The sequence below is a fragment of the Cyanistes caeruleus genome, chromosome 5, assembly GCF_971803275.1.
Source record: "Cyanistes caeruleus chromosome 5, bCyaCae1.hap1.1, whole genome shotgun sequence".
Lineage (NCBI taxonomy): Eukaryota > Metazoa > Chordata > Aves > Passeriformes > Paridae > Cyanistes > Cyanistes caeruleus.
The window spans coordinates 82,826,267-82,850,796 of record NC_141705.1 but is presented as its reverse complement, the minus strand read 5'-3'; the positions used below and the strand labels follow the sequence as shown (position 1 = coordinate 82,850,796).

Below are 24,530 nucleotides of genomic sequence, written 5' to 3'. Positions count from 1 at the left end.
CTCCCTCATTCCCCTGGGGCGCGGCGGGCCGGAGCCCCACGGAGCTGCTGCGCCGGGGAAGGGAAGGAGGGAGACGCGGGCGCCCAGCTCGGCTCGGGCCCCGCCGCGGCCTCGGGGCCGGCGGAGCGGGGGGCCCGGGCCGGGAGCGCTCCGGGGCTGCGGGACCGGCCGGGCCGAGGCGGGGGCGCCGCGTCCGAACCGGGACCCGCAGCGCTCCCGCAGCCGGCGCCGCCCTCCCGCCGCGAGGCCGAGCCCGGGACCGAGCCCGATCCGCCCCACGGGGGAGAGGCGGCACCGCCCGGGACCGCAGGGCGGACACCCGCAGGACCCGAACCCCCGCATCCCGGCTCCGGCTGTGGGCTCCGTCACCCGCTTTCGGTCAGCCCCGTCCCGGCATCGCGGCAGGAGGGGGGAGTCGAGTCCCGGCGAGGGAGTGCCCAGTCCCCCCGGCCTTGTCTCAACCCCAATCCGGCCGTGCTCCGCCGCCCCCGAGACCCGCCACCCGGGGCCGGCCGGGGGAGAGGCGGCACCGCTCCGCCGGCGGACACCGGCAGGACTCTGCCCCGCGGCAGACCCCGTCCCGAGCCGCGGCCCCGCCGCAGCGCGCAGGGCTCGGAGCGGAGCCCGCCGGGAGCAGCCCCCGGGCCGGGGCTCGCCCGGCGCCGAGCGAGAGTCCCGGGCCGGCGGCACGGGGGGCGGGGCCGCATGAGGAGCGGGGCCACGGGGCACAGCCCGAGCGCGCCTGGGAACTGCCGGGGGGTCCCGGGCGGCGCCGCCTCTCCGTCATCGAGGCGGCATCGGCCTCGGGTCCGGGATCGGTTCCGGGTCCGGGATGGCGGCGGCGATTCCCGCCGCGGAGCCCCCGTGTGGGCCCGGGACCCCGCAGGGCGCCCTCTGGCGGACGCGGAGCGCCCGGTGCGAGCGCGCCGCCCCCGGCGGCCCCGGGACAGCGGCACGAGGGGGGCGAGGCCAAGGAGGGGCGGGGCCGGCTCAGGGGCGGGGGCACGGAGCGCGTGCGCAGCTCGGGACAGCAGAGCGCGTGCGCGGCGCGGGGCCGCCTCAGGTGTGCGGGGCGGGGCCGGCACAGGTGCGAGGGGGGGGACCGAGGCCACTTAAACACCGGAAGGGCGGCGGCCGCCATTTTCTCCGGGAGGAGCCGGCTGCGGCCGCTCCGGTGAGGCGCTTCTCTCTTTTCTGCTTTTATCTCTCCTTTCTGCTTTTATCTCTCCATTCTGCTTTTATCTCTCCTTCCTGCTTTTATCTCTTCTCTCTGTCTCTTCTCTCTCCTCTGCTTTTATCTCTCCTCTCTGCTTCTTTCTCCTCTCCGCTTTTATCTTTCCTCTCCGCTTTTATCTTTCCTCTCTGCTTTTACCTCTCCGCTTTTATCTCTCCTTTCTCTGCTTCTTTCTCCTCTCTGCTTCTTTCTCCTCTCTGCTTTTATCTCCTCTCTGCTTTTCTCTTCTTTCTGCTTTTCTCTCCTCTCCGCTTCTCTCCTTTCTCTGCTTTTATCTTTCCTTTCTCTGTTTTTCTCTCTCCTTTCTGCTTTTATCTCTCCTTTCTCAGCTTCTCTCCCCTCTCTCCTTCTCTGTTTTTCTCTCTCCTCTCTGCATTTGTCTCTCCTCTCTGCTTTTATCTCTCCTCTCTGTTTTTCTCTCCTCTCCTTCTCTCTCCCGTCTCCTTCTCTCCCCTCTCTGCTGTTCTCCCCCGTCTCCCCTCGCACCGCCCGCCCCCCCCTGCCCCCGCCTCTGTTCCTGCTCTGTTCCCTTACAAACCCTGACTCCTGTCTCTGTTCTTCCTTCTCCTTCTCCCTCCATCCTCCCGCCCGTCCCGACCCTGCAGCCTCCCGTTATCCTCGCCTGTGCCCGCTCTTACCCTCCCTGTCCCCCTTCTCCTTCCTCTCTCGTCCTTATCCTTTCCCTCTCTTCCTCATCCTCCTTCTCTCTTCCTCACCCTCCTTCTCTCGTCCTTATCCTTTCCCTCTCTTCCTCATCCTCCTTCTCTCGTCCTTATCCTTTCCCTCTCTTCCTCATCCTCCTTCTCTCTTCCTTTTCATCCTTCTCTCGTCTTTATCCTTTCCCTCTCTTCCTCATCCTTTCCCTCTCTCGTCCTTATCCTCCTTCTCTCTGTCCCTTTCTGTCTTCCCCCGCAGCCGCGGGGCTCGGGGCGCCGGATAATAAAGCCCCGAGGGCCGGAGCCGGCGCCCCCGGCGGGAATCCCCTCACGGGGCCGGAGCCCGCGGTGCGGGTCCCCCCACGCACAACACGGCCCCACACTGCCGGGTGTCCCCACATCACACTGGGGGCTCCCGGGGGGCTTAGGGTGGGCCCCCTCCTCCGGAGGGGTCTGTGGTGGGGTAGCGAGGGTTGGGGGGCTGCGGGGGGGATTGGGATGGGGGGGTTTGGGAAGGGCCCCCTCGTTAGGAGGGGGTCCCGGGTGGGGGGGGAGGGTTAGGGGGGGTTTAGGGTGGGCCCCCTCCTCTGGAGGGGGTCCTGGGGGGGGTGGGGGGGGGGGTTTGGGAAGGGCCCCCTCGTTAGGAGGGGGTCCCGGGTGGGGGGTGGGTTAGGGAGGGCCCCCTCCGGAGGAGGGGGTCCCGGGGAGGGGCGGGGGGCGGGGCCCCCTCCGGAGGGGGGGGCCCGGGGTGGGGGGGGCTGGGGGGCTCCGCCCCCTAAGCCCCTCCCACTTCGGGCCCTCCCCTCCGGAGGGGGCTCCGCCACCCGGCCCGTCCCCAGGACCCCCTCCTCCGGACCGGGGCCCGGGGGGGGAGGGGGGGCGGGGTGGGTGGGGGGGAATAGGAGGGGGAGTGCTGTCGTTAGACACAAATGTGCGATTGTGGTGCAGAGTGACGTGACCCCTCCTGCTGCCCCCCCCACCCACCCCGCCCCCCCTCCCCCCCCGGGCCCCGGTCCGGAGGAGGGGGTCCTGGGGACGGGCCGGGTGGCGGAGCCCCCTCCGGAGGGGAGGGCCCGAAGTGGGAGGGGCTTAGGGGGCGGAGCCCCCCAGCCCCCCCCACCCCGGGCCCCCCCCTCCGGAGGGGGCCCCGCCCCCCGCCCCTCCCCGGGACCCCCTCCTCCGGAGGGGGCCCTCCCTAACCCACCCCCCACCCGGGACCCCCTCCTAACGAGGAGGCCCTTCCCAAACCCCCCCATCCCAATCCCCCCCGCAGCCCCCCAACCCTCGCTACCCCACCCCAGACCCCTCCGGAGGAGGGGGCCCACCCTAAGCCCCCCGGGAGCCCCCAGTGTGATGTGGGGACACCCGGCAGTGTGGGGCCGTGTTGTGCGTGGGGGGACCCGCACCGCGGGCTCCGGCCCCGTGAGGGGATTCCCGCCGGGGGCGCCGGCTCCGGCCCTCGGGGCTTTATTATCCGGCGCCCCGAGCCCCGCGGCTGCGGGGGAAGACAGAAAGGGACAGAGAGAAGGAGGATGAGGAAGAGAGAGGGAAAGGATGAGGAAGAGAGGGAAAGGATAAGGAAGAGAGGAAGGAGGAAGAGGAAGAGAGGGAAAGGATAAGGAAGAGAGGGAAAGGATAAGGAAGAGAGAAGGAGGATGAGGAAGAGAGGGAAAGGATAAGGACGAGAGAGGAAGGAGAAGGGGGACAGGGAGGGTAAGAGCGGGCACAGGCGAGGATAACGGGAGCCTGCAGGGTCGGGACGGGCGGGAGGATGGAGGGAGAAGGAGAAGGAAGAACAGAGACAGGAGTCAGGGTTTGTAAGGGAACAGAGCAGGAACAGAGGCGGGGGCAGGGGGGGGCGGGCGGTGCGAGGGGAGACGGGGGAGAACAGCAGAGAGGGGAGAGAAGGAGACGGGAGAGAGAAGGAGAGGAGAGAAAAACAGAGAGGAGAGATAAAAGCAGAGAGGAGAGACAAATGCAGAGAGGAGAGAGAAAAACAGAGAAAGGAGAGAGAAAAACAGAGAAGGAGAGAGGGGAGAGAAGCTGAGAAAGGAGAGATAAAAGCAGAAAGGAGAGAGAAAAACAGAGAAAGGAAAGATAAAAGCAGAGAAAGGAGAGAAGCGGAGAGGAGAGAAAAGCAGAAAGAAGAGAAAAGCAGAGAGGAGAAAGAAGCAGAGAGGAGAAAGAAGCAGAGAAAGGAGAGATATAAGCGGAGAGGTAAAAGCAGAGAGGAAAGATAAAAGCGGAGAGGAAAGATAAAAGCGGAGAGGAGAAAGAAGCAGAGAGGAGAGATAAAAGCAGAGGAGAGAGAAGAGACAGAGAGAAGAGATAAAAGCAGGAAGGAGAGATAAAAGCAGAATGGAGAGATAAAAGCAGAAAGGAGAGATAAAAGCAGAAAAGAGAGAAGCGCCTCACCGGAGCGGCCGCAGCCGGCTCCTCCCGGAGAAAATGGCGGCCGCCGCCCTTCCGGTGTTTAAGTGCCCTCGGTCCCGCCCCGCGCAGCCGCTCTGGAGCCTCTCGCACCTGTGCCGGCCCCGCCCCGCACACCTGAGGCGGCCTCGCGCCGCGCACGCGCTCTGCTGTCCCGAGCTGCGCACGCGCTCTGCTGTCCCGAGCCGCGCACGCGCTCCGTGCCCCTGCCCCTCGCACCTGTGCCGGCCCCGCCTCGCGCACCTGAGGCGGCCCCGCCCCTCCCTGGCCCCGCCCCCCTCGTGCCGCTGTCCCGGGGCCGCGCGGGGGCGCCGCGCTTGCACCGGGCGCTCCGCGTCCGCCAGAGGGCGCCCTGCGGGGTCCCGGGCCCACACGGGGGCTCCGCGTCCGCAGCGGGAACCGCCGCCGCCATCCCGGGCTCGGTACCGATGCCGGGCCCGAGACCGATCCCGGACCCGAGGCCGATGCCGGGCCCGAGACCGATCCCGGACCCGAGGCCGATGCCGGGCCCGATGCCGCCTCGATCCGCCCGATGGGGGAGAGGCGGCGCCGCCCGGGACCCCCCGGCAGTTCCCAGGCGCGCTCGGGCTGTGCCCCGTGGCCCCGCTCCTCATGCGGCCCCGCCCCCCGTGCCGCCGGCCCGGGACTCTCGCTCGGCGCCGGGCGAGCCCCGGCCCGGGGGCTGCTCCTTCCCGGCGGGCTCCGCTCCGAGCCCTGCGCGCTGCGGCGGGGCCGCGGCTCGGGACGGGGTCTGCCGCGGGGCAGAGTCCTGCCGGTGTCCGCCGGCGGAGCGGTGCCGCCTCTCCCCCGGCCGGCCCCGGGTGGCGGGTCTCGGGGGCGGCGGAGCACGGCCGGATTGGGGTTGAGACAAGGCCGGGGGGACTGGGCACTCCCTCGCCGGGACTCGACTCCCCCCTCCTGCCGCGATGCCGGGACGGGGCTGACCGAAAGCGGGTGACGGAGCCCACAGCCGGAGCCGGGATGCGGGGGTTCGGGTCCTGCGGGTGTCCGCCCTGCGGTCCCGGGCGGTGCCGCCTCTCCCCCGTGGGGCGGATCGGGCTCGGTCCCGGGCTCGGCATCGCGGCGGGAGGGCGGCGCCGGCTGCGGGAGCGCTGCGGGTCCCGGTTCGGACGCGGCGCCCCCGCCTGGGCCCGGCCGGTCCCGCAGCCCCGGAGCGCTCCCGGCCCGGGCCCCCCGCTCCGCCGGCCCCGAGGCCGCGGCGGGGCCCGAGCCGAGTTCGGTGCCGCCGCTCCCGGCCCGGCTGCTGCCGTGGCGGGCCCGGGAACCCGCCGGGGATCCGGACTCGCTCCCGGCCCGGCTGCGGGGAGCCGTTTGCCCGGTGCCTCCCATGGTCCGGGCGGCAGAGCTGCCGCCTCTCTGTCTGTCTGTCTGTCTGTCCGTGTGCCCGTCCGTGGGCGGCCCCACGAGCACTCCTGGCCCGGGAGCTGCCCCTGGCCGAGCCGAGCTCGGGCTGGTCCCAGCTTTCCCTTCGGCCTTTCCTGCCCTTCACGTCTTGGCACTTGGGGAATTTCAACCGGCGACTCTTTCCCTGCCGCCGGTAAGGGGCAGCTCATCTGACAGCTGGGACCTGATCCTCCCCTTCCTCTCCCTCAACTTCTCTGCGACTCACACTCTCCCACGGCAAAGCTTTTGGTTTTTTAAATCCCCTTAAAATATTTCACCTTTATTCCCAGTCGGGGAAGGTCCTGCCTGGGACAGAATTGGCTAAAAAAGAGGAAACTTTAAAATGCCCAAAGCAGATGCTGCCACGTGAGTCAAAGCAGGGAAAGCCTCGGGCTGTGGAAGGTTTGTTTTATTGTCACTCGCTCCTGTGCCGGGTGCCCCCCTGAAACCTCTGCCCAGGGCCAGCGCCACCCTCATCTCCCCCGAGGGACCCCACGGTGCCCCCAGGATGTTTCCAGAATTGTCTTTGGGGCCCCAGTCCCCCACAGCCTTCAGTGGCTTGGTTCTGGGGACTTGTTACAGGACAGCAGCACTTGCACATCAAACTCCTTCCCACCGAGAAATGAGAGGCATCTGTGATAAAAAACCTTTTTTAAAGAGTAAGACCAACAATTTCTCTACAGCAGTTGAGCAGCTTCGATTTCCATTCCATCCATATGACACAGCATCTGATTCCACCTCCTGATTTGATCTTGGCAAAAGGAAGAGTCACCTGCGCTCAGTGTAAATATTGAGTACATGAAATACTGTCAGGAACCCCCCATTTAATAAATATCTGCAGTTCTCGCTCCTCTACACAAGCACTCGACGGCGACGTGCCGGGGAGAGCGCGGCCGGCTGGGCTGGGACAGGCCGGGGAGGGACATAAATTAATGATTGCAGTCGGATGCGCCGTGGCCGGGGAGCTTTGGAGCTGGTCCACGCTGGAAATCCAAATCTCTCTCCCACCTTGGAATCCACGCTTCCCCTCGGGAAACAATCCTCTGTTTGGGGTGCTGTGGGCGCCTGTTGTGTCTCTGGGATGCTGGGCACGGACACAGGGAGGAGTGGGAAGCAGAGCCTGCTTGGACTGGGAGCAGGACAGCACTTGCAGCACCTACAGGGTCTGCACAAAGCATCACGCTGATGAAACCCAGAACACCCCCAACCCCTTCCCGGGGCCAGCAATGAAATTCCTGCACAAACGGGAGTCCACTTTTGATGCCGGCGCTGCTTTAAACAGCAGCCCTTGGAATGTGCATAGGACAGAGCTCGATGGCTCATTCCTGGCAATGGAACAATACAGGTGAACAGCTGCGGGCAGCGCAAAACTCTACAATAATGCTGATTTCCTGCATTTACCCGGCAGCTGCAGTTATTTACCCTGCGCTCAATGCCCGTTTGCAGGGAGGCACCGGTCCCGAGGCTTCATTTGGTCTGTGGCAAGTGTTCCATCGAGTGTCCACAGCTGGTCCTGCCTGCGGCGTCGTGTTTCCTACAGCGGGGGTGTCGAGAGCTCAAAGCCACAGGGGGTGCCGAGGTCAGGGCCAGCTTTTGTGCCCAGAGCTGGACGGAGCCCTCAGCGACTGCCACTCCCTGCCAGGAAGGTTCCTTCAGTGTTTCCTCTGCGTGTCCCAGCCGGCCAGCGAATGAGGGGCGGGAGGAGGCCGGGAGCACCAGAAAGTGAACCAGCACTTCTTGTCCTTCGTATTTACAGGGGACAAGCCGTGCCCTGCCCGGGGCACGCAGCGCACTCCGCAGCCCCCGCCGCAGCCTGCCTGCGTCCCCACACTGCTCCTCGGGCTCCCCTGGCTGCGGGGCCGGGCTGGCACAGACTCCAGCGCCGCTTTCCCGGGAAGGGCTCTGCCGGGCGGCCCTGCGAGCCCCGGCCCCAGCCCCACAGCTCCGCCCCGCTTCCGTGCCCGCGCTGGGACAGCCTGCGCTGCCCCACGCCTCCAGCCAAGCCAAGCCCCCGCTGCCTGCTCGGGAGTCGGGCCCGCAGCGCCGTCCCCCTCCCCAGGGCTTTCCCCGGGCCCCGCTCACCTTCAGCGCGGCTGCACCCACAGCAACCGCTCGGCTCCTCCATTGTCTCGACGGCCGCTACCGCAGCCGGGGCCCGCCTTCGCTACTCCCACGTTGCTCCCGGGCACCGAAGCACCGCGCCCCGGGGCCCCACCCGGGCGGGAGCGGCGCGGCCGCCTCAGGATCGGAGTCCCGAGTCCCGGGGCTCCCGGCCCTGCGCTACCCGCCGCAGCGCTCCGCGCGCCAACGCCACCGCGCATGCGCCTCACCGGGGCGCCGTCCCGCCCTCCGGCACCACGTGGCGCTGCCGGCTCCGCCCCGCCCTCCACGGCCGCGTGACCGCCCGGCGTCGCCGTGCCCAGTGCGCATGCGCAGTGCCCGCTGCAGCGGCGACCCGCGGGCGGCAGGCGGCGGCGGCGAACCGGGCCCCGGGGCTCCCCCCGGCCCAGAGACACCCCGGGAAACCCACACCGCCGGGAAAAAACTGATTATTCCTCATCTTTTCTTGGCTGCCCGTCCAGTGGGAGCGCCTCAGAAACAAGTGTGTGCCGTCCCCCGTGTCCCAGGAAGAGCTCTCCTAGGTAAAAGCACCGGGAAATAGGCCTTGGCGTGGTGTGTTTGTCCCTGCTGTAGGAAAAAGGGCACAGCAAGGGCACAGCACTCCCTGCTCCAAAGGCAGCTCCTGTCTCTGCCGTGAGCTTGTCTCCGTGAAAAATTAAATAAATGCTCGTAGCCATTTGGAGAATCAATGATGACGAAGGGAAGTAAAGGATAAGACAGTGCTGGGAGAGGCTTTGGGATGTGTGGGGCTGAGCTCGGGAGGGGGGCAGTCACTGCCAGCAGTGCAAACACACAGCACACAGCACAGGCGGGGCCTGGCAGCGCCACTCGGACAAACTTCTCTGCTGTGCTTTGTTTCGGTGACTCGGCCCATCAAACGCTGAAGCTGACAGGCCCCCGGTGTCCCCAGCGCTGCATCCGGCTGCTGTGGAGCACAAAGGTAGCCCCAGGGATGACCGCAATGCCAGCACACCCTCCCGCCCAGCACACAGACACCGCTGCAGCTCCTGTGTGCGGCTGACAACGCTCAGCAGAGCAAACACGGCCCTGATTCTATCCTACAACGCGGGCCCAGAGGTTCTCCTGCCCAGGGCTGAGAGGAATCTGACCCAGTGTTAATAAATAAAGGAAATCCCCCAAGGACTGTATGCAGTCACCTAGGACTTTTCCTCTGGAATCGTGGGTGCCTGTCTGTGGAAGTGTTCCCAGCATCCACGGAGGGTTCAGGGGCTTGGTTGGGTTGTTTACGGCTCATCCTGACAGGTCCAGGCCAAATCCAGCCACCCCCCACCACTGCTGCACCCCCAGTTTCAGGGATATACTGATAGGGTTCTTAAAGACTTCCCTTCCCTGCAACTCAGCCCCTCACCACACATCCCCGAGTGAATTTACTCCCTCCTTTCTTCCCAACTCCTCCCCAGGACAAATCCCACTGACTGCATTGGCGTTCATAGAGGGAAAGCTTTCCAGAGGAGAAAACCTGGAAGGCCAGGAGAACGAGCCCTGCCAGCTGCCTGGAACCCCTCAGGCCAGACTCTTCTCCTGAACAGCGGGGGCTCAGCAGGGAGCAGTGAGACCTGTGCTCGGGTCTGTGAGGCTAACCCTAACCGAGACATTTCAGCCCTGCTTCTCTGCAGAGGGGGGGAGCCAGCCCCATGTCGCTGCACAGAGACACCTAACATCCAAGAAGGTGGAGAAGGTCCAGGGGAAAGCTACACTCTGCCTCCCAGTATTCTACAGTGGCACTCTGTGTCTGCCAGGAGAGAAAACAGCAGCCCTCTGGCCCGAAGCACCTCTGGCACGAGTGTAGTGCAGAGCTCCTCTGCAGCTAGCTTCCCAAAAACCCCTCAGGAGGAGCCTCCCTGCGCACGGAGGAGAGGAGGTTCAGCCCCCAAGAGAGCCCTGTTACCCTTAAACCTCAGCTACAAACCCAGAGAAGCACCCTGAGATCAGTCCCTGCCTCTGCTGACCTTGGCCCTGCCCTCACTCACCTACTGAGCTCTGCTGTGCTGAGGGGTTCCTGCAGAGCAGCCCCACAAATAACATGGGAATAACAGCGGCTGCACAGCGGGCTCCAGCTCACGGGGGAGCAGAGAGGCACTCTCCATCGTGATGTTGCCCAGGCACTCTCCATCGTGATGTTGGGTTCCTTTAGTCCCTTCTGGGAAATGGAGCTGGAAGCTGCTGCTGTGCAAGAGCCAAGGTGAACACGATTCCTCAGGGGAATGAGGTCTGGCTGCAGGAGCCTCCTTGGGATCAATACTGGCCCCACTCACAGCTGTCTCCAAAACCATTAAACACAAGTGTGTTTACCAAAGAGGACACAAGACATCACTGACCAGTCAACTCCTCCCAAGCAACCCCTTCCTGGATGAACTGACCAAATTCTGTGTCCCAGGTGTGGACTGCAAGGCTCCCATTATTTTCCTTGGAGCAGGTTAGACAGGACTTGGAGCAACCTGGTCTCGTGTAAGTTGTCCCTGCTCATGTCAGAGGGGTGGAATGCAGTGATCTTGCAGGTCCTTTTCAAGCAAACCATTCCAGGATTCTATGATTCTATGAAGAGTCGATTCTGTATATTAAAAAAAAAAAAAAAACAACAAAAAAACCCAAACCCAAAAAAACCCCAAAAACACCAGTTAATGTAAAAAAAAGTGCATTAAATAAAAAGAGCTTTTGTCTGAACTAAGAGCTTGAAACAGGATAGCACATGAGGTATTGCAGTAGCTGAACTAGGCAGCACATGTGTTCCCACAAATGCTACTTAAAGATGTTTGACACGTGCTATTAAATTATCCCATAATCATCTCACTACACACAAAAAAAAAAAAAGGAAAAATTCCATAGGACAAGGAAGCTGCTCAGTGGCTCTACCGTTCACCAACTATGCTGACAAAGTAAGTGCTATAAAAATGTTTTTCAGCTCCTCGTAGCAAGGTCCCCCCCAAACTACTATTTATGGCAGTTGTTAATTTATTTTCCTCAAGAGGCCAGAAAAGCACACAAGTGAGTGCTTGAAGACGTAGACACCAGGGAAACAGAGTGGAGAAAGGGCAAGAACAAAAAAATCGGAGGGAACCTACGAGATAGGGTAACAAGTGACTGCAAAGCCCAGAATTCCCGAGGCAGACTCGCTTTTCACAGCGAGCACACGCTGCGACAAGTGCGAGAAGGCAGAGCTCAAAATAAAAGCCTAAAGCCAAAAATTGCACGAGCTCTGCCTGAACCGCCCTTGCCAGGGGCTTTTGGGGAGTGCATCAATACAAAGCTCAAAGTCTTTTTGGAGACAAGTTAAACATCCTGCATGAAGGAGCGGGGACACACTGTAACAACATCCACACTACAAAAATCCCGGGAAAAGCAGAGTTCACTTTGTATCCCACTCCCCCAAAAACCACCACACCCCTTGGGACAGCGCACACGGTGACACGGGCGCTCTGCCTTCGTTTGGGGCAGCCCCGCCAGCCCCCCGGAGCCTGAAGCGCTGCCAAACACAGATTTCGGGGCTGTGCCTCGGCCAGGGTGGCGGAGGAATGTCCTTTCCTCTGGGGAGCCGCCGCTTTTGGTTTTCCTTTCCTCACCTGCCCGAACGCGCCAGCTCCATACAACATCCTCTTCCTCCCTCTCCTGCTAAAGGATGCTCCTTCCAAGCATTCAGGAGCGCAGGACACACCCAAATCCTTTTGAGGGACCTGGAACAAGACACACGCCCCCGGCAGGGGAGACTGGAGGGTGAAAAAGGATGGGAAGGCTTTTTTTCCTCTCAGAATGTCAATGTATGTCTCCCAAACCAGGGAGCAGGGGGACAGAGCCCGCTGCACTCTGCTGCGCCCCCTGCATCCCCTTCCACAGCTCCACGTGAATTTACACCTCCTCTGAAGGCAGCAATAGTCTGGAAAGGAACCTGGGAATCCTCTTTAGCTTCTTTGGTTTCTGGCTTTTTCTCCAGCACCACAGCGGTACCTCCGAGGTGGTTGAAAAGCACAACAGAAAAACGGAAAAAACACCCACAAAAAATTAATTTAATTTTTGAATTAAGAATAAAATTACCATATCCTCAGGCCCTCAGTCCCCCCGCCACTGCTAAGCAAGCCCAGTGAATTCCCTTGAAGAAGGGTGTCCAGCAGGTCCAGGGGGTGTCTGCTGCATTCCCTGACCCTGCCCTCCCTGTCACAGAGCTCTTGGTTTCAGTAGCGTGACGATGTTTTAATGATTACTGCAACAGCAAAACATCACTTCCATCCCTCCCACCCCAATGAGAGTTTGCTGTCAGGACAGATGACACCAGTACCTTTTTTCCTCTGAAGGGATGCAGTGGCAGCACGTTCACTCCTCCTTTGCCTGCCCGGGGAGCTCCACACCCCTGCCCGGGCTGGGGCAGCACCTGCCAAGGTTCTGATTGCATTGTCCCACCGAGGTGAACCGAGCACCGACCACTGACATCCACGCGTGCCTCACTGCCAGCGCCTGGGTTTTGTCACTCACAGCCAGCCCGGCTGGAAGTGCCGGGAGCACAGGACACCCCAGGGCTCGGTTTGGGGGCACACACGGCCCTTCAGCCCCGCTCCACCCCATCACCCACAGGAACCAACCCCACAGGAACACCTGGAGCAGCCCCTTTCACAGCGCTCGTTTTCCTCCTTCGGGGAGGAGGAGGAGGCACAGACAAGGCAAGAGATCACAGAATCAGGTAATAAAATGAAACACAACTATTTTATTCCAGCTTCCCCATCCATCCCCTCCATGGAACACGCGTGTCTGGCCAGGGGCTGCCAGAAGGATGGCAAAGAACCACGATTCAAATGGAAGCAGCCATTTGTGCCGCGATCGGATGCGGAGAGGAGGCGAATTATTGCAGCCGGACGCTGGCAGGGCTCAGGTCCTGAGGGGTTCTGCCCACCTGGGCCCCTATTAAGGCTTCACGGGTGAGGTTCAATGCTACCAGTGCCTGTACGTACAGCGACAGAGCTGACCACCCATCACCAACTCCATGTGCACGACTACTCCACGGGTCACACCACGACAGAGAAACAATTGAGCATCAATTCAACCTGGGCGGGAAAACACTCCTGGGGGGACAAGCAGCTGTAACAGCATTTATTGCCACATCGCCACGCTCACTGCCAAATAAAAACCTTGCTCCCTGCCTCTGCAAACGTGTTGAGAGCGATAAAATAAATCAGCAGCAAAAAGTGTTGGACGAAACCGGCGGGCAGCTGGGGGCCACAGGCATCCCTGTCCTGTGGGGATGATACCTGTGGAGGGGCTCCTCCAGGGAGCGGGAACGCCCCGGCACCAGGGCAGAGGTATTTTAAAGCAGGCATCGAATCCATACTTGGATGGACAGGAAGAGCCTCGCTCCTGCAGCTGTCCAGGGAAGAACGGGAGAGACGGCCAGGAGCGGGCCGCAAACAGGCACCCTCCTCCCCGAGCCTGCAACCCTCACAAAATATGTACACACACGGCTATTACTGCCAGCAAAAAGAGTCTGAAGATCACCTCGCGCCACAGATAAGGCGACTGAATTTGCAGGGCTTGGTCTCTCTGTTTTATTTGTGGAAAGGAAGAGCCGGCCTCTGAGAGAAGGGAAAGGGACAGACCTGGATATATATACGGTGCCTGAGGTATGGTCGGAGGAAAAAGTGCAGCAAGAAGGAGATGCAAGAAAAACAAAACCGCTTGCCTCTGAACATCTCTCTCGTATGAAAATGATTGTCAAAGGAGTCACTAGTGAAAATAAGATAAGAAAATATGTTTGCTATAGACGTACCGTCCTACTTCTTCCAACAACAGAACACTAGCCCGAGGTCGGTCCTTCCAGCGCCTCCAGCTCACCGCAGGAATTCCCTCGGGCAATCCCGAGCTGCTCATCCCAGCCGACGCCTCCGGGGACCGCCCAGCTTGCCCGGGGTAGGAGAAGACCTCGATCCCGGCACGGCCGCCTGGGAGCTGCCCCGTGTCCATGTGCAGAGGGGACACGGGGCTCCCGCGGGGTCACCCCCGAAAGCTCCCCGGTGCCTGCGGCATCCCCGCCCTGCCCCGGCGCTACCCAAAGCGGAATTTCAGCCGGTACTTGACGGGGCCGGGGTTCTTCCGAGGCGGGGACGGGGCGGCCTTGGGCTTGGGCGGCGGGGGCTTCTTCTCGGGGAGAGCGACGGTGAAGGCGAGCTCGGGGGGCTGCGGCTGCCAGAAGCGGGGCAGGAAATGCGTGGAGACGTGCTGGGGCCGGGCGCGGGGGCTGCAGCCCCGCTTGGCTTTGCCCCGCTTGTTGAGGGCCACGTACCACTGGCGGCCCGAGCGAGGGCTGCGGTGCACGGCCGAGGCGTAGGTGTTGTAGCTGTTCTCCTGGAAGCGCTCTCGGAAGTGGCAGTCCACAGTGAAGCGAGCCTGCGGGGACAGAGGGGACACCGCTGGTGAGGGCCTGGTGCTACCTGTCCCCCACCCCAAGGCTTGCTGTTCCCCGAAACCAGGCCCTAAGGAGCGGCTGGAAACGCGGGGCACCGACACCAAGGGTGCCAGGCACCCGGCTGTTGGGAAAACCCCCAGCGCAGATACTTGGCTAGCTGCTTGCCACCCAGGTTTGGGATTTTTGGGGGATAAAAAGCTGCCCCAGTAGTGCCCTTCCCTCCTGTCCCCTCCTGCCCCAGCACTGCCCTTCTCTCCAAAAAAAAAAGCATTCCAGAACACAAGAGCAGAGCCTAGCACCCCAGCAGTGCGGCCACAGCCCTGGGACCCCTGGCTACAGCTCCCAGCAGCCCTTCCCAAACCCTCTGCCACACTTGAACCTGGTGATGGGCACGGTACCCGGTGCCCTAAAAGCTTCCCCAGCTCAATTTCACAGCAGCACCTCCAAACCACTGACACAGAGGAGATGCTGAGCCCTCCAGCTCTGAAACCAGCCACCGAGAGCAGGACCCAACCCCTGGCAGGGCTTTGTAACCACAAGAAAATTGCTTGAAAGCCCAAATTTAACCAAAGGAGTCAAGCCTTACAGCACAAGTGACAGAGCCCACAACCTGCCACGCACATTTTGTGCCTCACAGCACTTGGGATAAGGTCCTCATCATCTTGTTTCTTCCAAGGGACATCACCTCCTCAACTCGTTTTTGCTCTCCCTGTCTTGCATACACCGTCCCCGCTGCCCTCACCCCGTGCACAGGCCTTCACCTGCCCCAGCAAGGCTTTCCTCAGCCCTGGTGCTCCCTGAAGCCCAGCAGTGCTCAGGCAGGGTGCCCCGGGTGAGGAGGGAAGCCCCTGCCCTGCCCAGGGAAGCGTATCAACAGCTGCCTCACCATGATCCCATCAGACTTCCCCACGTCCCGGCCTCTTGGCTCATCACTGCACCGCTCCAGCCTGGAAAAGCCATTTTTTCCCTGCACAGGGCAGGCGGGGCAGCCACAGCACACGGCTGGCACCGGATTTTCTCTGCAGAGCTCCAGAGACAATCACCAAGAGCAGTCCTGAGGTCAATTAAATTTCAAAATCCGGTTGAGCAGAGATTTGCCCCAGCGAGGAACGCGGCTTTGCGGCAACTCCTGGAAAAGCAGAATTACCTGGGCAAATCTATCCCACGGGGGTCCGTGCTGGGCTGGCACAAAACCCCTCCCACCCTCTCCGTGCTAAAAATGGACAAACAGGAGAGCGAGGATTTATCAACGAGGAAAAAGCCATCTGTGCACGCAACTGATAATTGCCGGGATAACTGTCATTTTCTGAAGCTGGTGCCTCTAAAAATGAACCACTCGCTAATTTAATTAAGCTGACATAAAAAAAAAAAAAAAAAATAGAAGAAAAGAAAGAGGAGGAGAGCGTCTGTAAAGCATCGAGCCGGGATGGAGCTGAGGCCGAGAGCAAGTCCTGAAGGAGCCCAAATTCCTGCAGGAGTGACTTTTGTCTGTGGTTCAGCGCGAAGCCCCCCGGCCTGACTCCCGTATCAAAGCGCTGCCCTGAGTGACGGGCACAGGACGTGCTTTGTACTGCTCGGAACTCATTAGGCCATGAAATGACTTCAATCCTGCCAGTGCAGGAAAGAGCAGCAGATGCCGGGTTTGCATTATTGGCATTGTTTAGTCCAGCAATCTTTAGACATTTGGGTCAAGTTTCTACAAATTTGCAGCTTTCACCCGAGCGGGGCATCGTGTGTCCTCACCCCTGCCCTGACCCTCCTGGCTGAGGTCCCTCTGCGGCCCTGCCCTTTGTGTGTCAACAATTAACCGCGCACCAACGAGGCTTGATTTAATTTCTGCCTGTGCCAGGGCATAAATCAAGGCTTCAGCTTAGATAAGAGGCCCATTGTACGCCAGAAGATAAGGCTCTGGAGGGTCCGGCAATCGCGCTCTGCCTGCTTCCCTCTCCTCTCCGTCCTCTCCCTCTCCTCCTGCTCTGCCCCTCTGCTCTCACCTCCTCTGTTTTCCCCCGTGGAACCATTCCCCTTTTCCCATAGACCCCATTCACGCTCCTACTTCATTTCTTAAAGCCAGCAAGCACGTGCTCACCCTTTAAGCATCAATAGGCTTCAGGAGCAGCACTCCTAAAAGACCTAAGGGAGAGAGAGGCGAGTTCACAAACCTCCCTGGGAGCCATCTGTGACCTCGGGGCAGCACCAGCACCTCCCTGCCATCCGCTCTGGGAGCGGGGGGCTTGTCCGGCAGTTCCGGGGTGGGCAGCCGCCTTTTCCCTCTCCCCAGCCGCCAGCCCTGACCGGGCTTCTCTGGGAACCCCCTTCAGGGACAAGGGGCTGCCTTTAGAATGCCCTTGCCAAGGCACCTTCAGCAAGCGCAGGAGTTCCCTGTGTTTGTTTAAATGATCCCTGGAGCTACCAACAAACAGGGAAGCAACACCCCGAGGCTGAAAGCAGCAAGCGAAAACAACTTGAGGATTCGTTCAACACAGGGGGCTGGAAAAAGCATAACGAGAGCTGCAGGAAACCTCAGCCTTCGGGAGAACATCCTGCGGACGAGTCACCGGGGCTGTTCCTCTCTAGCTGCAGCACACCTGCGCGGTCTGGAGCTCACCTGCCCCAGCCCCTGCGGAGTTCGGGGTCCCCAAGGGCGAAGCCAGCCCGAGCCCCGGGGCTGCCGGCGCCAGGCGTGCTGCTCGCCGGGAGACATTTGGCTAAACCCTTCTGCGGGATCTGCTGCAGGAGCGGCTAAAAATAACCCAGCCGTGCTCCAAGAGCAGCTCTGCTGATGCCAACACCCGGCTGCACGCAGAAAGGCGCGCCCTGCGCGCTCCGACGCACTAAGCGGGAAGGTGGGCTCGGGCTTGGGGGGCTTCAGCTCCACCCGGGCCCCTCTGTCCCTGCCGGTGCCAGCCCGGGGGGGACACCGTGCCACGGCCCTGCCTGGGACTGTCCCTGTGCCGACACCTGCGGGTGTCACAAAGCCTTTAATAAACAACACGTACTGATAAGGGGTGGGGGGTTTACTTACACTTGCATGGAGTTTTCCTTTTTTTGACATCGCTAAAAATTTGTTGCTGAAAACTCCTCGTATTCCTACAATCCCCTGAGACACAGCAAATATTTCCAAAATACCTAGGATGACAGAAATCCCAAAATAAATCACAGTTCTTTTCACATCGGTGCGACAGAGAAAAAATAAATACAACTCAGTCTGACAGGTTTGCATTTCCTCTCCCACGTCCCTGCTCCTCAGCTGCCTGGCTCCACCCAGCTCCTGCTCCATCCCTCTGCCTCACAAAGCAGTCTCCATCCACTCTGGGACGGACACAGGGTGGTGGCTTGGACTGGTTTTTTTTTCCAAAAAAGTTCCATTTTGGGGCACTATTCCTGTCTGGGCTGTGGTAGAACAAGTGAACCCCCGGGGAAACCGTTCCCAGGGGTGGGAAAAGTCCCTTGTACCTACTCCAGCCTGCTGGGATCAGTCACCCACGCTCATCCCGCGGAGGCTGAGCTCAGGAAGTCGGTGTCCCGCAGCCCAGCTGGCACTGGGGGTACCCCTGATGCTCCCTCCCACCCCTCCCTCAGCGCTGTGCAGCCCGGCCATGGAGAAAACGGGAGCTTCCCGAGCGTCGGGGGGGGTTCAGGCCCCTGGTGGGGCACGCAGGACCCGCAACTCATCTGGCGGAACATCTGCAAGCTCCGAGCGTCCCTCAGCCGCAGCACCGACACGGCACCTCCCCAAGGGGCACCTCGGGCCGGGCGTCCCCCCGAGCCCCCCAGCTCGGGGGCAGCACCGGCTCCCCAGCGGACCCCTCGCACCCTGGGGAAGCCGCACCGCTGCCCCAGCGGCTCCGCGGCCCCGGCCCCAGAGGAAAGAGCCCGCAGAGCATCTCTGCCGGCCCCCAAAGGGCTGTGGGATTAACATGCCAGGAGCCAACACGAAGCCACGCTAAATCCCCCAAGGCTGGGTATCAGATCACCACTTCCCATGTTTATTTTAAGGAGGAAGCACATCCCCCTGAGGCACCCAAGTGCCAGCACCCAGGGCCTGGGGGGCACCTTGGGGAGGGTTACAGGCCGCCCCGCCCCTGCAGCCCCACCACAGCCAGGCAAGCACCTTGTCACACCCCTGGGGCACCCCAAAACCTCCTGCCTCTCACGGGGGGGGGGGCTCTGCTGCTGTGGCAGGCATGCTCCTGGTTACTGGGGGGGTTGCCCGGGGTCAAGCCCCGTTTCCCAGGGACCAAAGCGGGGGTTTCCCTGCCAAAAGCCAACTTCTTCCTCCTGAGGGCCTCCTCACTGCAACAGCCCGGCACAGCCCCCCCAGCAGCGCGTCCCCAGCCAGGACTGCCTCTGCTCCGACGTGTGGGGCTGCTGTCGCTGCGGCCTTTCCGGGGGGGATATCTCAGGTTAAGGAGGGAGGAACTGCACATAATTCAGGTCTCTGCAGGACAGCTGTAGCGCCAAACTTGTGCCAGCCCTTCCAAACCCACGTCTCCCAACACAGCCGCGGCGTGGGTGCCCCACTTGGCTCCCCATCCTCTGAGCCCCTCCAGGCCACCGCGCCCGTGAAGGCCAGAGCACAACTCCTGGGCTCTCAGCATTCCTGCCCAGGGGTCGTCCTCCCTCCTGGGGCCGCACCACAGTCTGGGCCCCAAATTCTTTGGTCCCCGGCAGATGCGGCGGCTGCTCCGTGAACGCTCCCAACAGCTGAGCCATGCTCGCTGCTGGGGTCACCTCGGGCCCGAGCCCTCGGGCTCCCCAGGAGATTTTTCATCCCCACCTGCCATTTCATTCCCTCTAGCAGGATATCATGGCAACTCCGACCAGAGGATAAGCCATGAGTTAGCACAGCTTTCTCTCAGGGGAACGTCAGCCTCAGTCCTATTTTTAAACTGAATACATCCTATCGCTGTGCCGGGAGAACGAGAACACAGAGAGAGGGATGGAAAAGTCCCACAGGGAAAGGACCGAAAAGGGGCAGCATCTTCTCCCCCAGGTGCCTGGCAAGGGCTGTGCTGGGAGCGCAGACCTCACGCTCTCACACCATCCCCGGGGACTCACTTGCTGGGGCCGGGCGAACCCCCAGGTGGCACTTCCCAGAGGCAGGCAGGCAGGCAGGCAGCTCCCACGGAGCCCGCAGAGCGCAGCCCTCCCCCCGGCACCCCAAACGCCCCTTCTTTCCCAGGGCCGCAGCTCAGCCCGGGCGCGGGGCTCTGTCAGCCCCCGGCGGGGTGGGAAGAGCGCAGGGATGGGGATGCTGAGCCCCGGGAGCCCGGCCCTGGCGCGGCAGCCCCCCCAGCCCTCCCGGGCCCCACTCACTGAGCGGACTCGCGTCGTGGGCTCCGTCCACGCGGCCGTCGGGGTGCAGCTGGAGGTGGAAGCCGATGCCCACCCGGCAGTAGAGCCGGCCCCGCCGCCGATCCGGGCGGCTCCGCGGGAAGCGGCTCGGCCCCGCCGCCGCCGGGGAGGAGGAAGAGGAGGAGGAAGACGCGGGGGCGTTGCGGGCCCGCTGCGCCCCGCCGGGCAGCAGCTCTCGCCGGGCGCGGGCGGGCAGGGCGAGGAGGAGGAGGAGGAGGAGGAAGGACGGGCTCATGCTGCCGGCGGGCGGGAGGAGGGAGGGAGGGCGCCGCATCCCGCTCCGCTCCGAGCCCTGGAGGGGGGAACCGAGCACGGGGGGAGCCGGGCCGCCCCTCCCCGCTATTTATAACCGGGCGGCGGCCCCGCACCTGTGCCCGGCCCCATGCCCCCCCCTTCCCCCCTCGCCCCCCCCCCGCGGCAGATGCGGGGCTCGGGGCGCATCTATCTGGGAATTAACTTGTCCTCCTCGCCGGGACGAGGCCACGGGGCTGCGGGACCCTGGGGACAGGCTCGGATTGCAGCCCCCCGCCTGGGGTTCGGGGGGTGACACGGCAGCTGCACGCCCAGCCCAGCCTCGGGCAGGGGGCTCGGGGCAAGCCCCCGAACCGCAAAGCCGCTCTCCCTCCCTCACGGGGCCACGCTCGGCCCCGAGAGCAGCCCCTGAGCTGTCGGAGGGTCCATCACCAACCCCAGCGGCATCTCAGGGCCTGCAGGAAAGCGGCGGCCCTCGTCGGTCCGCGCCACCCTCCCGGGGTCCCGGGCAGGGGCCGCAGGGCCCGCAGCCGCTGTCAGGGTGTCCCGCACACACGGCAGGTGCCCCCCGGCCCCGCTCCTTCCCCCGCACAAAGACAGGGACCGCGCAGCGTCGGAGGAGACCCCGCAGCGACATCCCATCCATCCCCCGGCACAAATCCACGTGGGTCACGCTGTCCTCGGCTCCTAGGGCCGCTCCAGGCTCTCGAAGCCACCGGGGAAAGCTCGCCTCTCCTAAAGCCGACACGGGCCGAACACGCCCTCCCTGCCCGTCCCGCAGCACCAACTCCGCCCCTCCGTGCCCTCAGCGCTCCTGCCGACCGGTGTTGTCCCCTAAATCCCACCGGGAATCGCCCCCCGGCCATCCCAGGGGTGCTTCTGGCCGGCGGGCTGGTCCTGGCCACGCGCGCAGGGATCGGGTTCGGCAGGAAGGAGGCAGAGCCGGTGGCACGTCCGAGGGTGACCTTCGCCTCCCGAGGAAGCTGAAGGTCGGGGGCACAGAGAGGGACACGCACTTAAGGAGCTGTATCCAGCCCGGTTGACACCTGGCACGGCCTGGCGTGAGCAGATGATCTCACAGCATTGCTGCCATTTCAAGCCATTTCTCAGCACGTATATATATCCCCAGGGCCGTATGCACACGCGTTATATATAGACACGTATACATAGACAGCCCTATATATAGATGCACATACCTGAAGGAAGGTCAGGGCACTCCAATCTTGTTTACTTCTCCCAGCTGTGGTGGCTAGCCTGGCAAAATCCATGACTTCCACTTACCCACCTCCTCTTGAGTTACACATCCATGCTGATTCCAAATCCGGATTCTCGAGGACGATGTGAGAGCCCGCAGGACTTCCTAAACTCTCGAGTGGTGTTCGCACAAGACTTTCTGCCTCTGCATAGCTGAGGGAAGCACGGCCACCTTGCTCCAGGAGGATTTCCTCTTGGGCACCTTGGCATAAAGGCTGCAGCCAGGACAGGATCACGGCCGCAAAATCCCTGTTGTTTCAGCAGATCAGAGACCGCCGGTTCTGCCACCGACAGCTAAAGGTGAACGCAAAAACGTTCCCAGATCCCGTCCTGGGGTGAAGAGGCACAGCAGCAGCCCAGGAACAGAGAGGAGGCACCTGCATGCCCAGGGGCCAGAGATAGCCGCTGCTAGGAAAAGCTTCTGTGCCCAGGGGTTCTCCGGCAAGTCCAGCCTCGCTGATTTTGATCCTCTTTTCCACCCACACGGCTTCCAACAGCGGTTCTGGTGCCAGGCATCCTCTGCTCACTCACGCTTCTGACTTTCCCCTGCAGTGAAGAATTGCCAGAAAACTCCAACTCCCGAGGGTTGCGGCCACCAAGAAGGCAACATCAAGCAGTTGGGCTTGCCCAGGCTGGTCCCCAGGACCTGCTTTTGGAGGGAACCCCACTGCTGAGCAGATTCCTGACCCTTTCTGGGGGGCACAGTGAGGCAGCAGAGCCCTTTGGGGTTCACTCATTCCCTGCACTCCTTTCTTTGCTGCTGAATGGGACAAGTGCAGGAGAGCATCCCCCTTCTCTGGGGGCTCCCGTGTCCCCAGCAGAGCAATACCAACCACCTTCACCGGGGAGAAGTGACTCACACAGGTCCCTGTGGCACACGATGTGCTCTCACCTTCACTGCGAAGAGCTCACAAGCAGCGCTTTGGGCACGAGCTGTGCGGCTTTGGGCGCTTCCTGCTCGTTCACCTGCGTCACACGTCGATCCTAAATACTCCTGGTGTGTTGTTCCTGTAGCACAACTCAAAAAAAGCCCCAAGAAAACACCAAGCCCAAAACAAACCGAGCACGAGGTTTAAACCTAAATAAATAAGCAGATGTAATAGTGAACTTCCTGGAGCAATTGTGTGTAATTGCCTTTGGCAGCAGCAACTCACACACACCAGCAGCTTTGGAAGCCTAATGCTGATGTTATGTTATTTGAATTATTCAGGGCTCGGTTACAGAGAAAAATTCAACAAATGGAGCTGAGTTTCGAGTGTAAAATTCCCCGTGTGAAGATGAGAGGGACTCTTCTGAGCCTGTTTGATCTGCTGCAGAGCACCGGGCCTGCAAGTTGCACGACAGGAGCGCTCCCCCCTCCCAACATCAGCCTGGTGCTACTTCATTGCCACTTAAAAACACCTGAGGCGAAGCACCAGGAGACACGAAACCGGGCAGGGGAGCCTTTGCAATGGGGATGTGCCTGAGAGAGACTCACCGCAGTCCAACAGAGGTGCCAGGTCCCCAGGTCACCCTACAAATCCCTCCGTGAGCACCCCCCCTCCCAAAAGGGTGAGAACTGGGGCTGCCCCCGGAGCTTTGAAGAACCAAACGTGCTGCTGGGAGGACGAGCCTTAAAACAGGTTAATTTAATTAGGATGATTGGCCTCATCTGACTTAATGAAGATGATTATTACTTTCAGGTGTGTGGGGAGCACAGGTGCAAGTGGTTAACGTGCCCCCATGGGCATCAATGTCACCGAGATCAACCAGCAGCCACCTCACAAGCCTGGATAAGGAAATAGAACAAATAAACAAATAAAAGAGATGAAATAAATCCTAACGAGTGAAAAGCATTGTCTCTTTAAATAAAGCTCAGAACATGCCAGGCATTTTCCAGCGTTCTGCAGGACACCGCTATATCTCACAGAAACATCCCCCCTGCGTTTTGGTTTTTGTGTGTATTTGTTGTAAACCCGCCATCAACACGTTCTGTACTGGCTCAGGTCCTTCCCCGCTCCAAATCTGACCTTAGCAGCAGGGAAAGTAGAGAAGGAATACCATACAGCTCGTATGATTTTCAAAAGAAGGGAACTATTTCAGCCTTTCCTAGACATCTGCAGCCGAACAACGCATTTCCAAGAGCTGTGTATTGCGATGAAATCCTAATATCTGATTTTAACCAATTTTTAGCCAATCGGAGGTTAACTAGAGATAGACACCGTACAAAGGGGAGCTCAGCCTCCTCGCAACAATGGCAGCAAACTGTGCCAGTGGCCGGGCAGCAGATCTCCATCTGTCCAGCACGCTGCTCGGCATCTTCATGCGCAGCACAAAACCCAGCACGAAGATTTTGGGACTGCCTCCGCAGGCTCGCCGTGAGGATGCTCAGAGGTTGCATGGCCCTTTGGCCTTGCTTGTACACCTCTCTCCAGACCGAAGGGAAAGAATCCGTGTGGAATTCTGCGCAGCCCGTGTCCCTGCTGAGGAGTTCAGGTGCCTGTGTGTGGCTGCCCGGTGCTAATCCATTCCCAGAGCTGCTGCCGTGTGGAGCCAGAGGCACAGCTCCTGCTGGCTTCGGCAGGACAGGGTCAGGCCCTGAGGCGGGCAGCTACCCCCAGCTCCAGCCCAAAGGTGCACAGGCTCTGGGTCTGCTGCCCGTGGCTGCTCGACTACTGCACCCTCAAACAGGAGCCTCTGTGGGTGCAAAGCTGCCTTCTGCTCCCCAGGAACAGCGATAATAGCAGGATTTGTTGGAGTTTATTATCATTGTTATAATTTGCAGTGTGGCCCGGCTACAGTTAAGATGGAACAGCCTTACTTGAAGTGCTGCAGGGAAGGGGCTCCCCAAATCTGAAGGCTGCTCCTACTTCTTACTCTTCCCCTGCAGCACAATGAAAATGCCCCTTGTGGGTGGGTTTTGGAAGCAGATGCATCCGTGGGCTCTGGCACAGGATTACAGGGGCAGCTCTGTCCCAGAGAAATGCCCTTGTGATGCCCCAGCACTGGATTTTCTGGGCTGTGATGCCGGGTGAGGACCCTGCGTGGGGGAAAGCCAGCTGGTGCCACAGCCCAGCCAGCTTCTGTGCTGTGCAGAGACACGGCACAGCACCGACCACAGACAGGGACAGACATTAAATGGAAAAAAAAAAAAAACCCAAACCCCAAAAAGAAGATTCTCTTCCTGTTTCCCACACAGCAGCGGCAGCAGCAGCAATGTTGGCAAAGGAGCAGTATGTGGCAATGGTACTCAAGCTGACCTAAGGAGAGCCAGCATGGCTCTGGGGAGTGAGGGACCCGCTGTGGCCGAGCCCTGAGCCCAAATGGCCCAAGGGGAACTCCTGTGAAGCCCCTCCATACAACACCCAGCTCCACAGGATCGTGGGCACTGCCTGCCCTAATTATAGCACGTTCTGACTGTGCAGGAAGCATTAGT

General features: G+C 61.3%; 1 protein-coding gene and 2 long non-coding RNA genes across 5 annotated transcripts; 1 reads left to right on the top strand and 2 right to left on the bottom strand.

Moving 5' to 3' along the window:
• Nucleotides 1-6,358: 6,358 nt before the first annotated feature.
• On the bottom strand, nt 6,359-8,072 carry LOC147653321 (uncharacterized). Its single transcript, XR_015287375.1, has 2 exons — nt 7,807-8,072; nt 6,359-7,359 (listed from the first exon to the last, which is right to left on the bottom strand). It is a non-coding gene; the product is annotated as an uncharacterized LOC147653321 (long non-coding RNA).
• Nucleotides 8,073-8,145: 73 nt separating this feature from the next.
• LOC147653320 (uncharacterized) lies at nt 8,146-10,530 on the top strand. Its single transcript, XR_015287374.1, has 2 exons — nt 8,146-8,366; nt 9,267-10,530. It is a non-coding gene; the product is annotated as an uncharacterized LOC147653320 (long non-coding RNA).
• Nucleotides 10,531-12,539: 2,009 nt separating this feature from the next.
• Nucleotides 12,540-22,703, bottom strand: FGF5 (fibroblast growth factor 5). 3 transcript variants are annotated; one of them, XM_086890957.1, is made up of 5 exons: nt 22,593-22,703; nt 22,008-22,193; nt 21,143-21,761; nt 17,277-17,380; nt 12,540-14,232 (listed from the first exon to the last, which is right to left on the bottom strand). In XM_086890957.1, the coding sequence occupies exons 4-5, from the start codon at nt 17,304-17,306 to the stop codon at nt 13,891-13,893; spliced, it is 372 nt and encodes a 123-aa protein (XP_086747083.1). In that variant the 5' UTR covers nt 17,307-17,380; nt 21,143-21,761; nt 22,008-22,193; nt 22,593-22,703; the 3' UTR covers nt 12,540-13,890. The 3 variants fall into 3 exon arrangements, with proteins under 3 accessions (XP_086747083.1, XP_086747082.1, XP_023782812.2); XM_086890956.1 differs by lacking the exon at nt 22,593-22,703 and having other exon boundaries at nt 21,147-21,661; nt 22,008-22,503; XM_023927044.2 differs by lacking the exons at nt 21,143-21,761; nt 22,008-22,193; nt 22,593-22,703 and adding an exon at nt 19,571-19,883.
• Between the last annotated feature and the right edge of the window lie 1,827 nt (nt 22,704-24,530).

Coding starts and splice junctions, on each gene's coding strand:
- FGF5 (XM_023927044.2), bottom strand. CDS start 19,883: ATGCGGCGCCCTCCCTCCCTCCTCCCGCCCGCCGGCAGCATGAGCCCG. Junction 17,381..19,570: donor CCACGACGCGAGTCCGCTCA/GTGAGTGGGGCC, acceptor CTGTCATCCTAG/GTATTTTGGAAATATTTGCT. Junction 14,233..17,276: donor AAGGAAAACTCCATGCAAGT/GTAAGTAAACCC, acceptor CTGTCCCCGCAG/GCTCGCTTCACTGTGGACTG.